At 43.2% G+C, this 24,906-nt stretch overlaps 2 protein-coding genes across 7 annotated transcripts in view; one reads left to right on the plus strand and one right to left on the minus strand.

Annotated features, from left to right (window-relative positions):
* sdk (sidekick cell adhesion molecule) overlaps positions 1-18,293 on the plus strand; it is a 75,778-nt gene extending 57,485 nt beyond the window's left edge. For 2 of the 6 annotated variants that reach the window (XM_022790011.2, XM_086980797.1), the window contains 11 exons: positions 2,184-2,244; positions 2,699-3,107; positions 3,404-4,078; positions 4,239-4,870; positions 5,164-5,298; positions 6,125-6,476; positions 6,627-7,805; positions 8,022-9,869; positions 11,777-11,920; positions 15,091-15,301; positions 15,512-18,293. In XM_022790011.2, the coding sequence (XP_022645746.1) occupies positions 2,184-2,244; positions 2,699-3,107; positions 3,404-4,078; positions 4,239-4,870; positions 5,164-5,298; positions 6,125-6,476; positions 6,627-7,805; positions 8,022-9,869; positions 11,777-11,920; positions 15,091-15,301; positions 15,512-15,944 (6,079 nt within the window). In that variant the 3' untranslated portion in view covers positions 15,945-18,293. Of the gene's footprint in view, positions 1-2,183; positions 2,245-2,698; positions 3,108-3,403; positions 4,079-4,238; positions 4,871-5,163; positions 5,299-6,124; positions 6,477-6,626; positions 7,806-8,021; positions 9,870-11,776; positions 11,921-12,080; positions 14,465-15,090; positions 15,302-15,511 lie in introns of those variants that run through there. The other 4 variants (XR_015321716.1, XR_015321717.1, XR_015321718.1 and 1 more) reach the window with 4 other exon arrangements.
* Positions 18,294-18,310: 17 nt separating this feature from the next.
* On the minus strand, positions 18,311-19,681 carry LOC147757509 (uncharacterized). Its single transcript, XM_086980816.1, has one exon. The coding sequence runs from the start codon at positions 19,522-19,524 to the stop codon at positions 19,048-19,050; it is 477 nt and encodes a 158-aa protein (XP_086836942.1). The 5' UTR covers positions 19,525-19,681; the 3' UTR covers positions 18,311-19,047.
* Positions 19,682-24,906: the final 5,225 nt, after the last annotated feature.

The following is a 24,906-nucleotide window of genomic DNA, read 5'->3' on the forward strand; positions in this document are numbered from 1 at the left end:
ATCTTTGTAGATGATATAACTGTCGCTGCCTTAATCAGCATACTGACCCGAACGCTTCTCATATACAGCCGCCATCTGTATGACTGACGGCCAATGCACGCGTATTGACGGTCTTAAATCAAGCGGATTTAAACCGTTAATGAACCAAAACTGGCCGTCGGCTCGCTAGGCTCTGTAGCTTCTGCCTTCGCGGTTAATAACTATGATACGTATAATGCGTTTTACTAGCAATATATGTATATCTATCGAGGCCATATATGTATGTCTCGGTACCGGTGTACAGATTCGGAAGGTAGCTGTTATAACCGAAGCTGTACATGGCTAATTGAGAAAAATGCGATTCTGGGAAGCGACCTGGTTGGAAGGACGCTTTTAGCTGTCTTTGGCTATGCCCTTTTTGACGGAGCAGGAGGCCCGAAGATTGGGCCCAGCTGAACGACAATGATTCCGGAAGCGAGCGAGGAAAGCTAAAGAAGGCTCATACACTAAGACCAGCTACTAGGAAAAAAGTCAACTTCGGTTTTGGCGTTGTTTTGTAGCTGATGGCAAGCGGAGATCCGTAGGTTTGTTACTGTTGCTTCTGGGATTCATAAAAGATGCTCGTGGTAGTACATTTAAGCATTTTCCCACCTTTTCTTTTTTATTTGCATCTTTTAATGACAGATATTTCTTCATATTGTACTATTCTTCTCTTCACAGTGTAAAAACACTGGAGGGAGCCAGAATGGGTTATCGGCTCTAGAATGTGTGGTGCTAACTTCATCAACCTAATGTACTCTCGTGTGGACAGATTAAACACACGTTAAATATCGCCATTACCGTTTAATGCTATATATATCAAGTATATATGTACTTTGAAAGAAGGGAGGAAAGAGAGACTGACGAAAGATTTGTTAATCACCCTATCGTTTCGTGGTATGCTCTTTCTTCTTGTCGTCTTCATCATAGCAATATTCTTATATACTTTTCCATCGACCTAAACAAGACCGATCTGCTACCTGACATTTCGTCCTCTGTTCTGAGAAGGGCCATGTAATATTGATCGACCATAATTGTTGGTGCCGGTTGCGGCTGTGGTTCGAATAATATTGGTACACGTCTTATCTTCTAGTTATAGGCATTTTTGCGTTTCTGCTTGCGGAATGATAAAGGGTCTATTTGAACAATAAAGAGATGTGATGTATTAACCTAACAATATACTTCACAAATGATTACGTCGCTGATGACCTTGCTCATGGACTTCGTCGCGGACTTCAGTTCGCTTACTAGTTTGTAGGTTCATGCCGGTCTATGTAGCAACGCTAACCTAATGTGAAGAAAAAAACGCATGTTTCTTTTGGCGTCCGCAACGTGTTGATGCAAATACAAATCGAAATTACGTTGTCAACAAAGGCAGGGTCTATTTACAGAGCTTATTTAGAACTGCGCGATACGTAAAATTGTCCCTTAGCGAATCAAATAAACGCCTGCCGTTTTTGCGTACCGCTGACATATTTATCTTATATACACATATGTTAACAGTATGCTAAGCCGTCACCAAATGTAGACCTACGGTGTAGATAAAGGGGTTTTCCTCGACAAGAAGAAGAGTAGCGGATATAATTATGCATTAATAGTTTATTTTTATGTCGTTAACATTCAATGATTTGCAACGGTGATTCGCAGACAGTATTTTTGACAGAAAACATAATTGAAGGTAAACAGAGGTGAATTTCCACTGGTATTTTTTGCGCCGGACTACCAGCAGTTAGCTGTCTCCCACCATGAGCGGGAAAAGGAACTCGGACGGATGTCTAATACAAAAGTAGACTATTTCGACCTACAGTTATATTCATTTCTATCCTAACAGCGTATAGCGGTAGTACGTTGACCTAACGGAGGTCGATATTCGAAATGATCCACGCACTCTTTTCACCCGGCAATTTCCGCTAAGTAAATGCACGCGACTTTATTATATGTTTATGGATAGCGTTGATTTCCTATTGCGGAAATACTTACGGAAATAGGTTTTACCTCGCCTAGAAACTCAACTTTCTGTATTTCTTCATTTTCTCTGTATAGGTGCGACTCTTTCTCGCGTTCGCCCTTGTAAGATTCTCAGATATTCGAATGTGTAGCTCGTGTAGCCGAATTATTTAATTAACAAATATTTGGCTGTGTAAATTTATTCTGCAATCTTACAGGATCGAGTTGACTAATCAAGTGACAGGCGGCGTAGTAGAAGGACCTCCCATCGAATTCAAGGTGTTATATTTGATCTTCTAGATATGTAAACCAGATTGTATAGGAACATTACATACTATTTGTAATGTAAAAATATCATCGAATTGCCTGCCAACCAAAAACTGTATGGCTGCGCTTTGGTTCTCTTTGTTCTTGTATCGAGCAATGCGTAAAAAACGCTGGCATCGACCGCTGGATCGGGTTTTATGACTGCCTAAATTTCCTCTAGTTCTCTGAATAACTATCGCTTAAATAGGTTTTCTTTGAATGATGAAGCTTTTCATTGATTCTTGTGCAATTTGCTTTAACGAAATGCCATGTAGCTTGTCGTGGATGTTTTGTTGAAACGATATTAAGATATATAACAAATAATTACTGTGTTCACTTTAGGTGTTAGTAGCCCTTTTACGTTAAATTCAGTGATTTCTCGTAGATTATATTAAAGCTAAGGTTCCATCTACTTTATTCGGAACAGATATTTTCTAGAAGCATGTCGCCAACACCGAAAATTGTGCTACCGCCGGCGGAACGCGTAAATCTGAGTGTGCCCCCTGTCGGAGTTCAGCCCGTTCCAAGCGATGTACATGTTCTTGAATGTGTCGCTAACGGACACCCGATTTCACAGCTTCGCACGTTATGGTTCAAGGACGGCATAGAACTGGAGTATACAGGACTTCCGGTCCTATTTGAAGCACGCAATCGCTCTGTAATCCTGGACAAGCTAAGTCTCGACCACGCCGGCATGTATGAGTGTCGTGTGTTCTTGCAGACATCGTATGGCCCATTAGGGACCGATTCAGCGTTTAGTAATGTAACCGTCTCTACGAGACCGGTCGTTCAACAAATGCCCCCCGAACGAGCCATCGATACGGGATCCTCACTTGGTAAATATCGTAGAATTGCATGAGCTCCTGTGAAAACGACTTAAACGGTCGTCTTGGCCTTTGTAGAACTGCATTTCGTAGGTTCACCAAATCATTCACATACGGCTAACAGTGAATACAGGAACCAGTGGGTTTCTTAGGAGAAATGTTTTATGAACATACCGCTGTCACAAGAATCTTAGTTTCAAATACTAAATATTTGAAAAATACGTCCTTAGTAGATGCTGACTGCACTGAAGTTTATTTACTTCTGGGGGTACATACTCCACAACTTCTCCTCCCCTCTATCGAAATAGGTCTGACATGCAACGCGACTGGCCACCCACATCCGGAGATAAGTTGGTTTCGCAATGGCGAACGTCTTGAGCAACGCGGCACGTATCTTGAGGTGAACAATAGCGATGAAGGTGGAGTGTATCAATGTCTAGCCCGTAATTGGGTGGGCGAAGACATGAGTTCGACGTGGGTAAACGTGAAACGACTTCAGCCGATGTTCGTTCGACGGCCCCAAAATGTGACCGCTTTGGCAGGCGAAACATTCTCGCTCGACTGTAACGCCACTGGAGCCCCGCAACCACGCGTCCGCTGGGTTTTCAATGAGCAGGAGCCTGTTGAAAGCCAAGGCCGGTTCCGAATCGATCCTGATACTAGGTCGTTGACGGTATCTCGGGCCGAGGTCAACAACACGGGAAGGTATACCTGTGAAATGAGCAATTCAGCGGGCCGGACGGAGGCTTCGGCGTACGTTACCGTATTGAGCAGAACTCGAATCGAACGCCCGCCACAGGACAGTCGTGTCATTCTTGGCAATACCGCAGTCTTACAGTGTGGGGTGCTGAGCGACACGAAGGGAGGCGGTGAGCCAGAACTCACCTGGTTATTTAATGGACGACCGCTTCCAGCGAATTTGCGGGTGGTAGTGAGAGACGACGGAGCCCTCGTGATCCGGCATGCGCGGAATACAGACATTGGTAAATAAGGCTTTATCTTGTGATTTGAATATACGACACGGCGTCATCACGCCTCTTTGACAACGGTATCCCTTTACTGTCTCGAAGATACAGCCTTGATGGCTAAAAAGTTTTTCTATGTATTATGTCACCTTTCCTTTTTATCTTTGTGCATCTGTAGGAAACTATACCTGTCAGGTAACGTCCCCCGGGGGCAACGATGCACGTACGGCACGTCTAGACGTCATTGAACTACCGCATCCACCCACATTCGTCCATGTTACCATAGTCAATGAGTTCCCTAAAACTGTCAATGTGTCCTGGGCGAAGAGCTTTGATGGAAATTCGCCGATCACATCCTACATAGTCGAACGAAGGGAGTTTCGAACAAACCAAAGCGAGGATTACGACCTATTGACTGGTTGGAAAGAACATCAAAACAACATATCGGCTGATGCCACATGGCTCCTTGTTGGCATGCTGAAGCCCTCGGTCCCGTATGAGTTCCGAGTACGCGCTCAAAATGCTGTGGGTTTCGGCCAGCCCCGTCGAGCTGCAGAAACAATTATTTTGCCAGCCGAAGCTCCTGGAGGCCCTCCTACAAATGTGGTAGTGGCGGCTCGAAGCCCAACCTCAATAGTACTTCAGTGGAACCCGCCTACGGAAGGTGATCGTAATGGAGCGATTCTCGGCTATGCAATCCGGTATCGATTAGCCGGTTATTCGGGCTCCACTGAGGCTGAGCGTCGGGTTAACGCTAGTCAACAGCTACCTTTTATACTGGACGAACTGATTGTGTGGCAAACCTACGAGGTATGACTAATTAGTACTTAGCGATCTCGAAGCTTATCGTTTCATTATCTTATCGCGGATTTTTCAAATCAAACACTAGACATCTGCTATTTATTTTACTAATTTAAGAGAGGTATTACTTTTCTCAAAGAATGTGCGCTAACTATCACTATTTGGGCGAGCAAGACTGTAGAGTCATATAGCAACTTAAACCTTTATCGATCATTCATAGCTAACTGCTTATCCGTTAATTCTTCAATGCTCAATGCGCATTCAATGCTCAATTTTGCTTTTATTTCTGGTGTTTTTTGCAGGTCCGGGTAGCCGCATTTAACGAAAAAGGTGTCGGTGTATTTTCGGAGCCACTGACGGTTCGCACTAAAGAAGCACCTCCACAGAGCCCACCGACGTTACGACAGGTTTACGCCGTTAACTCCACGCACATCAAGGTACACAAAGCAATCACTCTAATTCCTTTCTTGTATACTATACAATATCCGGTTTGATAATAGAAGTATTTGTGAAATAATTCTCGCCGTCGTTTGCGAGATACAAAGCATAACTACCGTTATTTATCCGAGGCCCTATAGCAGATGGTTATGACGGCTCTTACCATCGCCACCAAAAATCCAAACAATATTTTATCTCGGTTTTGCGAGAACGATTCTTCCCGATAGACATCCGACTAGTAGTACTAGTATGTTACAGCACCTGTGATAGAATAATGATATGATAACGTAACAATATATTGAATCGCTTGAGAAGATCGTCTGCTCAAATCAAGTTAGGGTTAAGATCAATTGAACTCGATTTTTTTGTGGTGAGAACTCTTTTTTGGCACTTATTTATGCTCTGGTGGGAGTTGATGTCAAGCTGATGAAAAATGGCAGATATAGTTGTTGCTTAGCTGATGACCAGGAGACCACAGGCCGTTAAGTATTCATCGCTGATTTTCTTGACACGTTTCGGATATGCTGGTCGAACAACGTATTTTTTGTATTTTGACAATGCTCTTAGCATTATAATGTTTATGTTCAGCTAGTCGTACTTTTATCTATACTACCCTATCTGTACAAAGTGATTATTCTGTTATTAATGCTATTCTATTTAGTCATAATGACAAATGATCAGGTCACATAGCCAATACACCACAATCACGGTATTGAATTAAAAGGCGTTTCTATTTAAATGAAGATCCTCACATTCATTGAAGAGTATCAGCATTTATATTCATTACGAAGTCGACCACTCTGTATGCCGCTTACTGTATTGCAGGTAGTTTGGAGCCCGCCTGATCCTCAACAAATCAACGGGATTAACCAAGGATACAAGGTTGAAGCCTGGTACAATGGCGAAGTTGAAAAATCAATCAGGGTGGGTCCGTCAACGGGAGATCCTCGGGACGATCAAGAGGAGATCTTTGGCGGGTTGGCGAAATACCGCTCATATAACATTACGGTGCTATGTTACACATCGGCAGGCGACGGACCCAGAAGTCATGGGCTCACAGTGTGCACGAAGCAGGATATTCCTGGACCTGTAAAAAATATGAACTTCGAAAATGTCCTGGATTCGTCCCTTGAGCTACTATGGGAACCGCCGGAAGAGCCCAATGGAATCATCCTTGGTATGAGGATAAACAAAAGACAGTTGTAATATATTCTCATTGATTATAATACTATTATAAACTTATACAACTTCACCAACTCTGTTACATGCATACGTTCGAGTTGGATAATCATTCATATATGTTTGCGTTTATGCCGCTTGTTTGTAGGTTACACTATTAACTACTGGGAGGAGAAAGATATCACTACCAAACTAACGGAAAAGGCCAAATCAGAAATTCGAATGGTGTTCATTTCTGGTTTAAAGCCATTGACATCGTATGTATTCGAGATTTCGGCAAACACAATGATTGGTCGTGGGCCTCCAGTTGTTGCGTCAATCCAGTCTGGAATACCCCCCGTGCTTCCTGAGGCGCCTTCGAATTTGGCCGTGTCCAATATCGGTCCGACCTCTGTGGTTCTGCAGTTCCACCCTGGCTTCAATGGAAATTCATCGATTCTCATCTGGCATGTCCAAAGCCAGCAGGGTCGCAATGCGGAGTTAAGCAAGGGCGAAAAAATGTCTTCATGGAGCTCGCTGTTTGAGTACAAAGTCGAGGTGGACCGGCGCCGAAGACCCAACGAAATCCCAGCATCCACTCAAAGCATCACTGTCCCGAATCTAGTACCCTACACGGAGTATAGGTTGCGATTGGTCGCCGAGAACGTTGTGGGGCAAAGTGAGCCATCTTCGCCAACTAAATTTTTCGAAACACTTCAGGCTCCACCAACGAAGCCGCCGCAAAATGTAACAGTGCGTTCAGTGAACGCGACTGCCCTGCGAGTACGCTGGACGCCTTTAGTCCAGGCAGACTGGTGCGGAGTGCCAAAAGGCTACAATATTTCACATAGGCGCCTTTCGTCTGATGACCCGCATGCGGTCTATCGGTCCGAGCTGTTAACAGATCATAACGCGAATAGCTTCGTCATCAAGGACCTCGGTCCATTCAGTCAGTATGAGGTGATTGTGGCTGCGGTCAACGACGTCGGTTCGAGTCCGTGGTCGAACGCTTCAACAGCAAACACAATCGAGGCCCCTCCATCGGTTAGTCCCAGCGGTCTTGAGGGCAAAGCCACTACGTCAACTACAATCGTTGTCAGTTGGCAGCCTCTGGAGAAACATTACCGCAATGGAGATGTGCTTGGCTACAAGATCTCGTATCGTCCACTTAAACAAAGTTCGAAACCCCACGTGAGATCGATTGACGCTGGTATCGAGAAAACAGCGTACTCGACAACACTTACCGAGTTACGAAAATATACCACATACTCTATTCAGGTGTTGGCGTTCACATCGGCGGGAGACGGGCCCCTTAGCCATCCGGTGATGGCCACCACATTTGAAGATGGTGAAGACGTATTTCTTATTTACCGACACTCATATGTACCAAATATGTCTTAGATTATGCGTTCGTGGCAGATCAAACTCACATTATAATCATGTATGCCATATTACATACTTTATATAAGAGATGGTTTAATGAAAAATAAGTATTAACTTACTTTTATGTATATGTATATATATCTATTCTAATAATAATTTTGTTGCTCATAAATTGTTCTAGTTCCTGGTGAGCCTTCAAACGTGTCATTCCCAGACGTGTCGATGACAACTGCGCGCATCATATGGGACGTTCCCAACGAGCCAAACGGTGAAATTCTTGGGTACAAAGTAGCGCATGCACTTCTGAAACAGGGTGTCGAGCTAACCTTCACGAACAAGGAGGTCACGCCGATGGAGCGCACTTTGAAGGTGAACAATTTACGTCCCAATGAATACTATGTCTTCTCGGTAACGGCGAGGACCAAGGAAGGTTGGGGACAAGAGGTCCGTGCGCAAGTGCTAACTACGTCATCACGAGAACGGCCTCAAGCGCCTTCGTCACCAATCGTCGCTCCATCACAGATTCAGGCCCGTCAATTGACATTTACATGGGCACCCGGTGCAGATGGCTTCGCACCTCTGCGATACTACCTCGTTCAACAATATGAACCATATTCTCACAAGAGTTGGAAGACCCTTCCAACAAAAATCGATCCCCAGGTGACTAGTTTTACCGTAACTGGCCTTCGGCCATCGACTGTATACCAATTCCGTCTGGAGGCTGTCAACGACATTGGCTCGAGTGGATGGAGCGCGGAGTCTAATCGAACCAAAACATTGCCAGCGGCTCCTGAGAGACCCCCGAGTGGGATTGTCGTTACGCCGTATACCACAACGTCGATAACGGTCACCTGGACACCGCTAGATGACCTAGATTGGAATGGGGATACACAAACGCAGCTGAGGGGGTATCGAGTCGTAGCGTGTCTGATCGCCAGTGGTGTGCAGTTAGCCGAATGTCGTTCTGAAGAGGTTCGTGGTCAGTACTCGTACAATATTACCATCGAAGATCTCATTAAAGATAGGGATTATGAAGTTCGAGTATTTGCTGTAAACGCACAAGGCGATAGTCCGGCGAGTCGAACAGAGAAGGTCGCTGTTGGCGAAGCCGTACCAACTGGTCGGCCACTTCACGTGTGGGCCGAAACCACGTCATCGACCGAAATTCGAGTGATGTGGAAATCGCCACCGAAGTCTGAGTTGAACGGTGCGCTCTTAGGCTACAAGATTTTTTACACGCCGTTCAAAATGTTGAATGGTAGTTTGTTACGAGAACAGAAAGAAGCTGTTCCCGTGGAACCAACCCAGTATACGCTTATGGATCTTGAGAGCTTCACTAATTACTCGATTCAGGTTTTAGCCTTTAATCCAGCGGGCGATGGACCCCGTTCCGATGCATTAATTGTGCAGACACAAGAGGACAAGCCCGGTCCTGTCACGAATCTGACCTTCAGTCAGATTACGATGTCATCGTTGCTCGTTTCCTGGCAGGCGCCCCACAATCCAAACGGGATTGTATTGAGCTACCGGCTTACCTATGAGACGACCAACTCACAGGGCAATGAGTTCAGCAAACAGGTGAAACAGAAATTGAACGTGACGTACTTGCATGTGAGCGGACTTCGCGAGAACCTTACGTATACGTTTAGCGTGCGCGCCGAAACCATCTGCGGATATGGGCCGGTATTGAGCAAAAACGTTACCACGGGACCGCAAAAGAATTCGCCGGAAGCGCCGACCGACCTCGTGTTGAAAAGCACCACGATCAGTACGACGCTGTCTTGGAGGAATTCGTTCGGAGGAGACGCCCCTATATCCGGCTACCTCATCGAAGTGAAGCCAGCAACGTCTAGCAACGAAGAGGAGCCATGGCACACGGTTGTTGCCTTGGACAATGGAGCCCAACAGTCGTACACGCTATCATACCAAAATCTCTTACCATCAATGGGCTACAAGCTTCGACTCATGGCAAGAAATCAGTTCGGCGTGTCAACACCAGTCTGCGCTAGGGATATCGTTGAGACACCAAGTACGTAACGTTTTTTTTGAGGCGTGTTTAGTTGTAATGCACTATTCGGCGCGAAGACTGCACACAATTAACCAAAAAAGACGACCATAGCGCAACTTCTTACAAGAAACAATGACAATCGACTCTACTCATCTCTTGAGAACGACCAATTTTCTGAAAGCGGCCTCAAGTCATCTATGGCCGTTGCGTGATTATATTTCCTCAGCACATATGGTCTGTAAAACCGTACTTACGTCGTTGCATTTTGCAGCTCTGGCTGACCCTGATAAATGTATTATTTCCATATCATTATCATCATCTGTCGAATCTTTCCACTTAGCACCGTTTCGTTCAAGCCAGCACGTGTTTGCTGTTTGTAGGTCACCCCAAACCACGAAAGTAATGTGGGTTGTATTGTGTATTGTAGACAGAGCTGCTGTTTGTTCATGGCACCCTTATCAACGCTATATGGTGCTGACGACAGTCCAGTTCGGCAAACGACTGAGCAGTGATATATAATTATTTAATTATATAGTCGATTACTATTGCAAGCATTGACTATGGCAGGTTTAGAAAGCGGATAATTAAAATAGTGCTATAGAATTAATAGAAATTGGTGCTTGATCATTAGATTAAATTTTTAGAGCTATGTTTATAGAGCTTCTGTCATAATTTAGGATTTCTGTAAGCAAACAAGAGTCAGAATAAACTAGATAGTATTTGACATTCCCTGTTATCACCGATTTGAGATAGATATATTATCATTTAATAGCTTTTTACATGCCGTTGGCTCTTTTCGTGGTGTTTGTTGTGCTCTTGGTCAGGTCAATAGGTCCATCGACGTGAAAGATTAGATATAATTATTCCAGCTATTTGCTGGGTAAATACTATTCAATGGTGTCGTGACATGGCTTGGCGTATTTACCTTTCTGTGCCGTTTTTGGGATTATTTTAGAATGAACTAATGCTTGTTGGCCTTAATGTTTCAAATCGCGTTTCATAGCGCCATATGCGCCATGTCAAGTGATGCTTCGAATGACTGTTTTTTCTTAATTAACTTTTACCCCCCGTACTATTTATAGCAATAAAATACGAGAGTTAACTGACTAAGATAAAGTCAGACATTGTCCAGCAAAAAAATTGCCGACAGCTTTTCTTTTTTGGGGCCTTCGACGATTTGAAGGTTATCGACGTATTCGCAATTGTTACCTTAGAACGCTCATTGTGGTCTAAGGACTTCATGAACTACTAGAAAAAGCAGGCTTCGAATCGAACACAAGCCGATTTACCATTGAAAGGGATGCTTGATCTTTCCCAATTGTACATCTATTTGGTTTTAGCTGTCGACTAGATGCTTCTTCAGCATTCGAGTTTTACATCCGGGGCTCCCGTTAGACATTGCGTCAGACGGCCGGCAGTTTCTACCACGAAACGGGACGCCTCTGTGCCTGGTTTTGAAGCTATATCCAGTTCCTCGGTGTTCAGAATATCTTGAGTTAGTAGGGACTTGAAGGACGCCTCAACTACTATCCAAATTGCACTGGGAGATGGCTTCAATTCGTTTAGCGCGCCCATTCTGTTCCCTACCAAAAAAAAAGGCCAATACTACCAATCTCCATGGCCAAAAGGCCATGGAGATTGGTAGTAATGATGGTAGATATTTTTTATTCTTCGTATGTTTTTTCCACTTGACACTGCTTGAATATGCTGTGCTAGCAATGATTCTTCTGCTCACTGATCTTGATCGTTTCGACTCTGATGTTCTATACCTATTTACTTCCGTATCTCTTCATGTCTGTCGAAACCGTTTAACCATCAACACTTACCGTCGCCTCATCATCTTCCTCTGGGGATACGCGCTATTCCATATGCGTCATGTCTCCCGTGGTCCCATACTATCAACTTGATTATGCCGTCTTTGCTTTCAGATAAGTACTATCTGGAGTTGAAGCGCTCGATGCCATTCTACAGGGAGGTGTGGTTCCTTGTCATGGTGGCCATCACTACGACGATCATTATCGTCCTAGTAGCAACCATTTTATGCGTGAAGGGATCCGCCTATAAATACAAACGTGAGTAATATAGTAGTGTATTCTGTGTATAGGGACAACGCTTGAATCAGTTAGAAGTGATGCTAAATCTTAAATTACATATAGAATAGGCTACAGACACAATATGTTTCTGTGAACTGAATATAGCATTTAGTCATTTATGATCAACTTTTTTTTTGAGGGTCGTACGGTTGACACGCGACCTAACCTAAGAGGCAATAATGGATCTCAACAGCGACTGTGTAATTCCTCATTCACGTATGTATGGTAAAGGACTATATTTACTAAACAATTATATTTGCCTGTTATCGAAAAGAAGAAAAGACCTATGAGCAACTAAGATCAGTCTTTATTTGTTGCCGCCGATCGTTACCTATAACCATGGCTAGAGACGGTGATGTGACGTGCGAGTCTTTGAATACCTTTAACATACTCAGTGTGGTTCCACCGGTAAGAGCACAAACATTACCGTTATCATAACTACGATATAAAAATATAAACAACCATAAAGGTATGCGTCTTTGTACATAATTTCAATATTAACAAACTGTCATGTTCGCACAAAAATATCTTGTGTGTTTCTTGTAAATCGTCACACGGTCACCATCAGTGGTGCCGACGCGTGAAAATGGGAACGAGCAAATCTACCTAAAAATGAATTCGATTTGTTTTTTTATTTTTTTTCTAAATCAAACAAAGATCATTTTGCTTTAACTTTTAAATCCGATGCTGCTGGTATTGAGGTGGCGGCGGCGGCAGCTCAGCGTGTACCTGTAATCCTCTACGCATAGGTTTAATGACATTTTGTTCAAAGTTGTAACGTAGTTGATGGTGTGGAACCTCTATCCTCATAACCAACTTGTTCCTTGTATAAAGCATGATTTCTGAAATTATTCGTTTTCTTCCATGAAAGTGCTACATTTCAGTGATTTAGATGCCTTTCCATCTTTGTCTAACAATATTTAACCGTTGAATGATAAACTAGGCGAAGGGAGGGTTTTTTTTTTACTGAATATTAGTCTTCCTAACCATAACTCAACCATATCTCCTTCAAAACATCACCAAGATACACCAAAGACTGATTGTTTTATTCGAGTGTAAGAAGAACTAGATATTGAAACGTCCCATTAAAGCAAGGATCCTTAATAATCCGCTATATACAACACGGAGTTCATTCAGAAACACGCGTTAACAGTATCTACTTGTTCTTTTTTCGGTGTTTACAATACTTGTCTAGTAGTTATCTCGAAATAACCTTGAAATAACCCTAGAGATACATTTATCGAGGACGGGTCTAGATTAGGCACCATCCTGCAATATGAACGCCACTCAACTCTAATAATAATAACTATTATTATTAAGTATTAGATCGCGCTGATACGGTAGACAGAATCACATCTTGTCTGTGCGTACTTGGGTCACTCGCTTGCGCATCATGACTATGCGGGGCGAGGCGGGGTGGGGTGGGGGCAACTTTGCCGCAAGTTCGGCGTGACCTACAGGCAGCCTCCGCAAGAGCAACATGACAAAAAAAGGTTTTGACCAATGCTGTCCATGATTTGGCGTCTGTATTTAGCCGAATTCTACAATTTGATGAGCGAATGAAAAGATCTAAGTAGAAAATCAATCGCTGATTGTCTGCTACTACGGTGAATCGATAATAGGCCAACGTCTTTTGTTGACAGTGCCATGCTACATAGTATTTAGTTGAAACTGTTTCTGTTTGTTAAGGTCTACTTCGTCGCTACTTGGCTTACCTTAGCTGATGTCACCATATTGACGATTTACTGGATTTCATTTTGTCTCGTGAGCCGATAACGAATACGCCCTATCGCTTCGACTTCTTCGAGCAACTATGCTTTGTTTCTGTCTGTCTCTATATTTTAGCACACTGGGGGGTGGGGGCTGATTTTTAGTAATGGTTAAAGTAAAGAGAAATCGAAAAAAGAAATACTATAAATATATACGTACGATTGTAATTACTAAAAATGCGGCTGGATACGGACAGCGGCGGACATTTTAGCTCGAAGCGGCCTCAGCAGTCATATCTATGAGTTTCCTGCGGTGCCAACTCGGGCCTCGGTGGCAACCATCGGTACGACCAATATCAGGTGAATTCAATGAATTGAACGCATAGATAAGCCGGCCTACCACCACAATTGACTTCAGCGGCCATTAGGCGTATCTGGGTTATTACGGCAGCTTGTGCTTGCGTCCGAGACGACACTTGTGCTGTCATGCCGCTTGGCAAGTCAGGTTTTTCGTTTGTTCTATTAGGTACTGTATGAACGCATCATTCAATTCATTGTTGGTTTACCATAATTTGGTGATGTTATTTTGAATTTAAACGATGACTGGAGCCTGCTAGCTTGCCACAGTTCCGATGGATATTCTCAAGCATATTTGTCTGTTTGACATGTATTTGTGTCAAATTGCCCTATGCAACCCTTAACTGTAGTCAGTTATAATGGATTTCTATTCGCAACGTTACGTACGTAGATGTCTTCAGAGTCCTCATTCAATTCATTCTTTTTTGGTTTGTTTTCCTTTCAGATTATCTTCTCCGTGAGTTATTTATACTTCACCTTTATGTGTGACTTGATTATATTTGATGCTTGCGGAATGAATGCCAATGAAAATACGATTTATGAGAAAATAGTTGCATGGTGCAACAATATTGCCTTGTTATTAATGCCTCTTAGCTTATCTGTACTGATTAGTGCTTAGTCTTTCAGCGTAGGTGGGTCAGGCCTACCATCGCGATCCCTTTAACCATACACGAACTGTGTTCCCAGTCCTTCCACCGCACTGGTCCGAAGTGTCCTGAAATCCAACGAAGTGCAAACATCAACAGCTCTCAACATTTGTTCTAGCTGTTCGCTTTGGTTACTCGCATACGCTCGTATCATTTTCAGAATTGATCATTTTTTGCCTTGTTCGGATGCACTATCATGTTCTAATAGTATTCGATTTGGTTTCTGGATCCCGCAACATCGAGTTGGTCGTATACTTATCGTTTTTCTTTGGGCATATGATACACACATGCTATCGGTTGAACCGCCGGTTTGCCTCTTGCCCCCTCGGCTCAACGGTTGCCGCTTGTTGTTTTTTGTGGTTGACGCTTTTCCTATCGCCATACTCTGCTACCAACGAATTCCTTTAACACGACTCTATGAACCGTTCGTCTGCAGAGGAGTTGCTGGAACGCGAAGAGGAAGCGATGCGGGCATCGCATTCGGCACTGGACGAGTCGACGTTAGCAGCGCTCGAATTGCGTCCCGCAGGACCCGCAGCAGCGCTCAACTTACCGTTGGCTACGGCCTCGCTCAGTAGAAACACATTGGCGAGCAATACAGGCAGCGTTCGGCGGCGACCCAACTCTACACGGCCGAAATACGTCGGGTATGTTTAACTTGTCCAATTTGTAAGTTATCTAAATGTTGGATCCTGTCATAGTTGTATATTTCATCTGTGAATGTACTAATAGTAGGTAGCACACAAATCTGTCTCGCAATTACAACTTCCCTACTTTCAATAGTTAACAATCTTTTAAATTTGCCCTCTTGCCTGGATGCTAGTTTTTTTTTCACTTATTGTACTTGAATGTTACAGGCCCGCGTCAGTGACGTACTCCGACGAGGAGGATGACGTCAAAGGAGGTGGGGGGGGGTACGATGATGAGTCGTCACTTACTGAGAAACCTTCCGACCTCGGCGATTCTGACTCGGAAAGCGAAAGCCAGCGCGGGGGCGCTACTTCACGAGCGCATTCATTCGTTAATCACTACGCAAACGTGAACGACACGCTTCGGCAGAGCTGGAAGCGACAAAAGATAACGACTAAACCGCCGCCGAGTTATTCTGACCAGGAGGATTATCCTACGATGTCGTTCGATCCGACAACAACCATCTCAGCTGCTGGACCTTCAGGAACAAGTGCTTTTGGCGGACCGATACAAGCTGCTACCATGAATGGTGGACGCGTCGTTCTTAACAACACAGCTGGATCAAGGGCACCTTTGCCGGGGTTCTCGTCATTTGTCTAAGACACGAAGCTCTCCTGTTACGATGATAACCACAATAGTGACGAAGTTTACCATGATAATGATGATAACTTCGTCAAAGGCTTGCGACATATTCATAAAGTCTTGCGTCACACATACATTCATATGCATGTAAATATATAGATAAACACGAGGCAAGTTGACGTCAGTCGAAAAGTTAGAATCATTAAGTAGCGTGAGCGCTAGATAAACAAATGTACTCATCAAATAACTGATGCTGCTATCAAGTCCTCGACGTATATAGATCACTCACTCGTATATATTGCATGTGTATATATATATGTCTGCTCTACAGGTTCAGCCCATGTACCACCTTATTCCATAATATTCTATTGGCCGAAATAGAGTAAACTTTACCGTATACTATATATATATATAAAGGGAGAAATTCCAATTGGAGGTAGTTTACAGGCGCGGAACTAGAGGAAGACAGGTGAAAAGGAGATATGTAAAGAACAAATACACACCCGCCATACAAGTTGCCCATGAAACACTGTTAGCTTTCCCGTAGAAAACGCATTACGGCAAAGCCATGAAACAGGCACAAAATAAAGCGTGTTTTTTTTTTGTTTTTGTCCTTAATTATTTCCTCAGTGAACGTGCTAGGCTTAATGAAATACTGCTTCCTGACAAAAAAATCTCTGCAGTCAGTAGAGAGCGGGGCAAAGCTGAAGTAACATATTTTTGGCGGTAGGGCTGCTACGTTGCCGACCGCGCGCGAACCTTACGATTTCCATAATAATGTCCAAAGACATCCTAAACCGAAAGTTGTGAGGCACTTTAGGCCAGAGGTCGGCCAAGAAAAATGTATATCTTAAACCATTTTGTTATAATATTGTAATGGGTACCAGGAGAAAAACGAGAAAGAAACATTGGAAAATAGATTTGCTTAAAGAAAAATTAGAAATAAAGATGCAACTATAGAAGAGAAACTAGGCATAAGAAAAATGAGTAGTGATGAACCATTTACTGTTATGTTACACATGTGCTAAGAGCAACGACTGTCAATGTGTTGACAAGTAATGTGAAATAAGTATGCTCGTGCACAAAGTTGAAAGCAATAGGGATCTAGTTGTGCGCTTATCGATAGTTGTAACGTTAAGTTAACTGATGTCATCACCATCAGTGCCTTTTCTCAGTGTTTTATGAGAAAAGTTGACCTCTGATAGAGAGAACACCGAAAGAGAAAAGACGTGTGCGTGTGTTTCTAATTAATACTAGGCAATTTATGTGGGATGGAAACTATCTACTCTGTTTAAGTGTAGCCAGCTATACGAAAAATGTGCTATAAGCGTATATATATATATATATATATATATATGCCAAATTAGAAACGACCAAGTCATTCAGTAGGAACTAGCAATAGGCTGATGCTAAGAACGGCGTATATAAAAAGTATTCATGTACACATAGTTAAAAAAGAAATATAGGAAAGGTAATAGTATTTAAAATACTTAATGATATTTAGGTTGAAGAAATGAGTGGATTAGGCAGAGCACAAGATACTAACATAGAAAATTTAGCGGGGCAATTTGTACATGCTTGTTATAATTCGTGATGGTCGCACTCTACTGCGATGGGAAAAACCGCCATTATCACGGATAGGAAAGATAGAATTTTCAATCATTATACAGTAAGCGAGCGACGAAAATGGGTATAAAAATGCTGAAATCCATAACCGTTGATTTAGCGGTCATAGCATAAACATGGATATCATAAGAAACACGCGTTTCTTTTCTAAGGTAAAAGGCTAAACGCATGACACACGTAAAGGGTATTATTCTGCCTTAATATTAAAGAACTGCCAATACTTCCGACAATCTGTTTGTGGCTTTAGGCGCTGCGTGCTTTGATCGCTATCTCTGACGCTAGTTTACTATAAAACGATTTTGGTTAACGTTCTGCAATCTGCGAAAGCCTTCCATGTACTACAGATAAGGGGAGCTATAAAAGCCTTAAGCTACAGGAAAACGACGGAGAAATTGTTTTCTAGCAGACAGCCTTCCCGTCGTGTTCACGCATACACGCGACGAATCAATGCTACAGAAATGCTCATAATAATAATAATAATAATATTAAGAATAATAACAAAACGTTATTATTATGTTAAGATTGATGTAAATACTATTATCAATCCTATACGACTCGATGTGATTATGCCAATCATCAATCAACAAAAAGAACCTACGACGACATCGACAAGTAACAAAAAAACTGCGAAAGACGTATCTACATATGGAGAAAATATGACGAGTTTGTTTCTCAAGAACTGACGACGTCGGTTCGAACCAGACCATCAAAATAAAGCGTTCTTATATTTTGTATAAACAATATTTGCCGTATTTTATTGCACTGTATAACGTTTTTAGATAAACAGCTTTGTTTGGCATTATTTGAGCGGTTCGTTGATGCAGTTGCTCATGTTCTATTCTTGAGGTCTTAACAACTTCAAGGCAGAGTTGCTCGCATTTCTTCTGTTGACGATTTGACCTCTGTTGTTTATTATACCTCTGCAGTTCTATGTAGATCGCTATTTTTATACAAAACTCCTTCGTATAAACAGATATTGTTATATCTATATATATGAGGATTCTGGTTCATTTCCATTATTTTTCGATAGCTTCTTCAGCCATCTAAGTTGTCAGCATCATATTAATGATGTTCCTTATCCTAACTATACTGTTGTAATCCGTTGGACTGGTCAGTCAACACCTTGTTTGCAATATGTATATTTACAGTAGGGTACGGTACAATGGACAAGGGAATGTGAGGGAGGGCAGGACATGTCTTTGGGTATTGGGGTTTACGGAGCGGATAGATATTATGGGGCCTTTGGGGAGACGGGAGATTTATATGCGAATCGCCTCACGATCCGATCGGTTCGCTCGCGACGAGACGTGACGAGTCGCATACACGCATGCACGTTGATGCAAATTTCGGGACACAACTGACCAAGAACAAGGGACTAACTAGCTCCTCATCTTCATTTCATCTTCGATCAACAACAGTGACAGTAGCATGTATATATACACAACAGGGGCGGAGTAAGGGAAATGGGAACGCAGGGAAGATGGACTGAGGCTGACTAATGCCATCCGCCGCCAGCAGATGAGGCTCCACCCTGCTGCCAGGGACCTCCGTGTCCTCCAGACCGTTCCTGCTTTGGCTCTTTAACTATGAGGATCTTGGTTTGCCCCCCGCCGCCGCTTTGCTGGCCTCCCGTACGCGACAGAATCTGTCCGCCGGCGTTGGTCGTGGTGATCTTGTGCACTGACTTGATCTCCTGGGTAGGTCCTGAAATGGTGTAGGTGGCACCTCCGCCCTGAGCAAAATTGCCGTGGTTAGCTCCACCTCCCAACAAGCGGGAAAGTCCTACAGCGGAAAGGGCGGCGTTATCCTCGTCCTGCGCGCTGCCCTGAGAAGCACCTCCACCGTGGCCACCACCGAAGTCATCGCCTCCGTGGCCTCCACCGTAGCCACCACCTCCGCCGCCTCCACCTCCACCGAGGAAACCCCCGAAGGCGACGTGAGCCGCAAGAACAAGGACAATGAATGATTTCATCGTAGTGACGGCAAAAGCAATAAGGAACTGATGCTCAAAAACACACAAGTGAAGAAATCTATATGTATATATATATATATACTAACGAACACAAACGCAGTTTTTTTGTTGTTTGATTTCTGTGTGTCGCTATCAGCTGTTGATGTTACAGCCCAGCGGCCAGTCACTTTTATTCATACCTGGCCGGATGGGGGAAGTCGGCATAGTACGGGCGAGGGCTACTGCAGCTGCAGCTGCAGCAGTAACGGCCAGGGTAGATGGTCGCGCGTAAACAGATGAATCTAAGTTGTGTGCGTGTGTGTGACGTCTTATGTGAGTATCTTCGTGTGTATATGTGTGTATGGCTTCTTATATGGGTGTCTCTGCGTATGTGTAACTTTGCAGTACTCACCGTGAGCTGAATACCTATCTGTTGTTGGGGGCGGTGGCTGCTATGGGGACTAAGAGTGAGGGGGGTGAACGAACGCTAAGCTAACTGAATGAAAAATGGTAATTTCGCCGCTCAGTTTGCTGCTACTCCGTCCGTCGGTGGCGCCCCTCTGTTGATCTGAAGTGGCGACGGCAGTAATCGAAGCTGGGACCGCTTCAACAAACACATTCAGATTTCTGTTCAAGATCTTCCAAGCGGCTTCCCCAACCCCAGACCAAGAGGGGCACCGTGTTCAGCCTCGCCGCTACTTGCTTGCCCGCTAATACACAGAGGGGGACTGCTGGATGGGCTGTATAGTTGCCTGACTGCCTGCCTACTTGGCTATTTTTCATTTCATATCCTTTATGAGTGTCGTTGTTGTTAAGCAGCACGGTGACGGCCTCACGACTTCCATTCAAAAGCGCTACTGCATTGACACCGTTATTATTATCATCATCATCTAGAAAAAAAAGCTGGTGGACACACGCAAGCAGGCCCTGGTGGAACTTGCTTTGCCAGTAACCTGGCGGGTTTACTGGGTTGCCGGCGCTGGGTGCCATGTTTAGGCCCACTCAGTAGCTGATTCCACTGTCCACAGACAGACCCCGTTACCGTCAGCGCGGTACTGATGAATTGGATGGCCAGCAAGCGACGAAAACAACAATAACGACGACAACGATAACTATTAATTCCATCCCATTTCAATGTCATCGATAAGTAGCGGCCGATGGCGCTCGTTGGGGTGCGCGAATATGGACTGTATCAGCTTCTATGGACCCACCGCTGACATCGATTTCATGCTTGCACGTCTGTCGGACCGGGACGAGAGGCAAGCACAAGATAAATAAACATCAATTACACAGCCAGGTCTAAGCAGAACTAGCTATCACCGCTACCAGATACCTGTCATTCTCCTGTTAATGGTATGTTAGATAGTCATATGAACACAGAAGTACCGCACGCTTGCCGTGTGTGGGTCAGTGCGACTGGACCGTGCCAGAGTCGCGTCCACGAGCAGCCCCAGAACTGCAATTGGTTCCGCACTGCGGTCTAGTGGAAGATCGAGACGCAGCTGTGTCCTAGTCAAATGTGGATATGCCTCGTATGGGTTAAAAATTTAATAATAACTTCTTCATTCGCTAGCTGTATCGAGACAAGCTACTTGTAATGGAAGTATGTATATTTATTGGTATGTATATATGGTTTAAATGATTTTCCTAATAGCCTACAAGACCTTTTGATATCTTCATGCTAGTCAGCCCTTGGATGGCTTCTAGACGGTGGTTGCCAGAAGACATGTAACGGGATAACGGTAAGCGCGAGTGAGAGAACGAGAGGCTCAAGAAAACTTTTCTCTACTATCTTCTTTTACATGTTCAGTAAAAAAAAAAAACAACACCAGCTACAGTTAAGTCAATATCACTACAACATACTAGGCTTACCAAGATCCTGAAACTACGCTGCGTTGACTTCTACCTTCCACGACAGCCCGTACACTTCTCACCCCCCCCCCCCCCGCCCCGCTAGGGGGCATTAGGCGACGAAGACTCGACGGCACCCTGCTCAAGCTATAGCACAATGAGAGCTATCAGAAGTTTCAGGCAGCTGTTCAAAGGCAAAGTAGATAAAGCCAACAATGTTTTTAATGTCGTAGTAGCCCGGGTTTAGCAGGCCCAGCCCAATAAACGACAACGTCTTGTGTCGGCACCATATTCGACCTTCCTTATGTATGCCTCGCCCACTGATTCGTGCTTTATAATAGCGTTAACTATAAAAGAGATCATTTGGAAATTTCATTTAAACAAACTTGTTCTGGCTTGTCCCTGGCGAAAATTACTTATTTATAAAATATTCTCTTCATTTTACACCTGTTAGATTTTCCATTTTTCTCTACGATTCCGACTAACAGTAACAGTAATCAGCGAGTAATGCAGCGAGAACTTATATATATATTAGTAAAATTACTTATATATAATAGTAAAATAAAAGAAAGGAAATTTACCACAAAAGTAATCTAGAAACGGCCCTGAACACAACTCTTTAGGGGCATTAGTACTCGTTGACGGTAACATGTTTATAGATAGATCTTGCGTAAGTGAATTTTTAAAAAGAATGGCGTTGTGTGTTGAAATAATTGCTTTTTTAATAGGAACTTCTGTTTATTTTGCCGAAACTTTTTTTTGGCTAACAAGCTAAAGTCGAGCATCTATCGCACGGCTAAATTAACATTTTCTGTCGTTGTCTAAAACTACTCCAGTTCAATACTTTTTTCGTGTATATTAAGTAAGCTCGACTAAATATACATAAAGTAATATAACATTGAGAGAAAACGCGTACCCAAACGGCTACCGATCGTTCACTCCATTATCCACACCTTATATTTTCCAGTCGTGTTATTACTAACTGACATGCATAGGTAGCCATCCACACAATGCTGATTTATCTAGCCATTATAAACTACTGCATTGTAGAATAGATTTTTAAATTATCGCGGCTTTGCCATTGGCCGGCAATGCATAGCCACAGAGGCTCAAACACCCATTCGTGAATACAATAATAGTTAATCAAACATCTCCACGTGATCGATTTCCTTCTATGTCTGCCTATACCGCCCTTTATCCCAGCACCATCTGCACAGATATTCACTATACTAACTAATAGTCTATAATAACACTTCGCTGATTGGTCCTGTCATAGCACAAAAACCGTTCTAATAGTTATTTCGTATTTACAGTGTGGGGTCATTGTTCATCTGGAAGAATGATTTTGTACCCAGTTACTTTCTGATTATTACGGTATATCTATGGCGAAATTATATTTCTACCAGACAGTCTGTGCCGTTCAGGAAGCGCTTGATAACGATACCTGTGTACCTTTGCGTATCCCTTACTCGCGCATAGTCCGGCCTAGGTGACCCTGCTAGTGTAACTGGTATCGCATTGCAAGGGCTCGATTTATCAGCCTACGTTTTTACATTACTACTGTGATGGTGGGCTTCGGCAGGATTATATAGAGATGTGTAGGCGCGTAAATTTACAATGACTAAATGATTCAAGTAAGGTACATAGCGTAAAATTGTCGCACAATACAAAATACTCATTTGTATTATGGACGGCCGTTAAATGGAATATACGAGATTGGCCTACGAGTCCATTCTGGTACATTTTAGGCAGGTTGTCCATACAATAACTTTATGTATGTATGTATGTGTGTCATGTCCTTTTTCTATTAAGTTTTGAAAACAAATTCTCACGCACTTTGATACAAAACGTTAGTTTGCAAGTTGACCCTTTGCACACATAGTTAAAGGAAGGTAAAAACTATGCGCCTATTTTCAGTAGTTTTTTTTTCCTATTTTCAGTTCCATTTTATCGAGCATTAAGGTTACTACCTATACCCTAAAGTAATTAGCCGATGTTCTATTTAAGGTTACATTTATTCATCACGCCTAAGTGCGTGATTTTAGTTACCAACTTTATCCTCAGATTAACAATTCGTATTTTTTAATTATGACTTCAATGGATGGTATTCTATTCCTTAAGCTGCCATGATAGGCAAATACAAAACTTGCAAAATACATGTATTTCGTGCCGGTTACTCAGTGCTAAGCTTGTCAGAGAGGACAATAGAAGTAATATCAAAATGGGGTTGTTAAAAACAAGCCAGATTCCCCAGTTAACTTGATAAATCAGCCTGAAGTTTTATGATACGCCATCTTGAAGTCGCAGACCAACGTATACCGATGTCAGTTCCTCAGTTATCCAAAGTTTCAGAGGATGGTTTTTAAGTTGTCTTATTGCATTTCCTCTAGTAGCTTCTAAAACCGAAGTCAATCACACTCTTCAATTACTACTATTTTTTATTAATGATTCTTCTCCGATTACTTAAAACGACACGGAGTCCGCTTTTTACACCTCTGTTCTGTCTCTTTACCGACCTTAGGTTTACCTCTGCTTTCTTTCGTCGTTGTTAGGACGTCTATTACCACCGCTTTTCCCTCTCTCAATTCGATCAGGCAGCAGAAGGAAACATAGTAGCAACTGCCCCATCACAGCGGGAGCTAAGCCAGTTAATAGAAGAGGCCGTTACACTCTTTGCCGTATTTGCTAAATAAATCCTTATTGCTGTTATTTCGCAGACGCTATTTTTGCCTAAATATAATTTTCTGACTACATTTAGAGCTAGCGCATGCCAAAATTTGGCAATCGACGTATTCGGCACTTTGGGGAGTGGGCAGAATTGACTGGGAGGAACATTTCCTCAAAAGACCAAACCTAATCTTCTTGCAGACAACTGGGGCGGTATTGGGCTGTATAGCGCCATCTATTTTATGTACGTTTGAACTGTTGTACTAAGCAGATTACCTTTTCCATGTAATCATCATTGATACTGTCAGTTTCGATCTCATCGACCGGTACTGATGTGGCGCAAACGACAAATGGAAATTAGCAAGCTAGCAGACAAATAAAGTCATCTTTGCGCAATATTGACAGTCATAGTAGAAGCTTATAAGAAAAACAATCACAAGATGCCCCCCTTCCCCTCTCACCTCAAAACTGCTCTTCTCGCTGGTAAGCATACTATCTCCAAAAGGTACCAGCATGCGTTCAATAACCACCATGGTAAACACATGGAGCCGAGCCAGCTAAACTGTTTTTATCGAAAATGTCTGTGTGCACATGTTTATTTGTTTGTTTATGAATGTCTGCTGTCTCCCTGCCGGTGTGTTTATTTGCCACAATCTCCAGCACTCCATACCGATCTCAAGTTCTGTTTGTCTCCCCCGACTATAACATATATAATTTCGTAGTTCGTCATCATGGCCATCGGTGTGACACACGTACTTACGTGTTATGCGTATACATTAGCATACCGAAGGGGCGAAGCATTTTGAATACGCTCGCGTAGCCATTGGATTGGCTTCCCGCTATCATTTGCGTCGCTGCTGCAAGCATCTATCTGAACTGCAGCTT

Source organism: Varroa destructor, unplaced genomic scaffold, assembly GCF_002443255.2.
Source record: "Varroa destructor unplaced genomic scaffold, Vdes_3.0 BEIS01000002.1, whole genome shotgun sequence".
Taxonomy (NCBI): Eukaryota; Metazoa; Arthropoda; class Arachnida; order Mesostigmata; family Varroidae; genus Varroa; species Varroa destructor.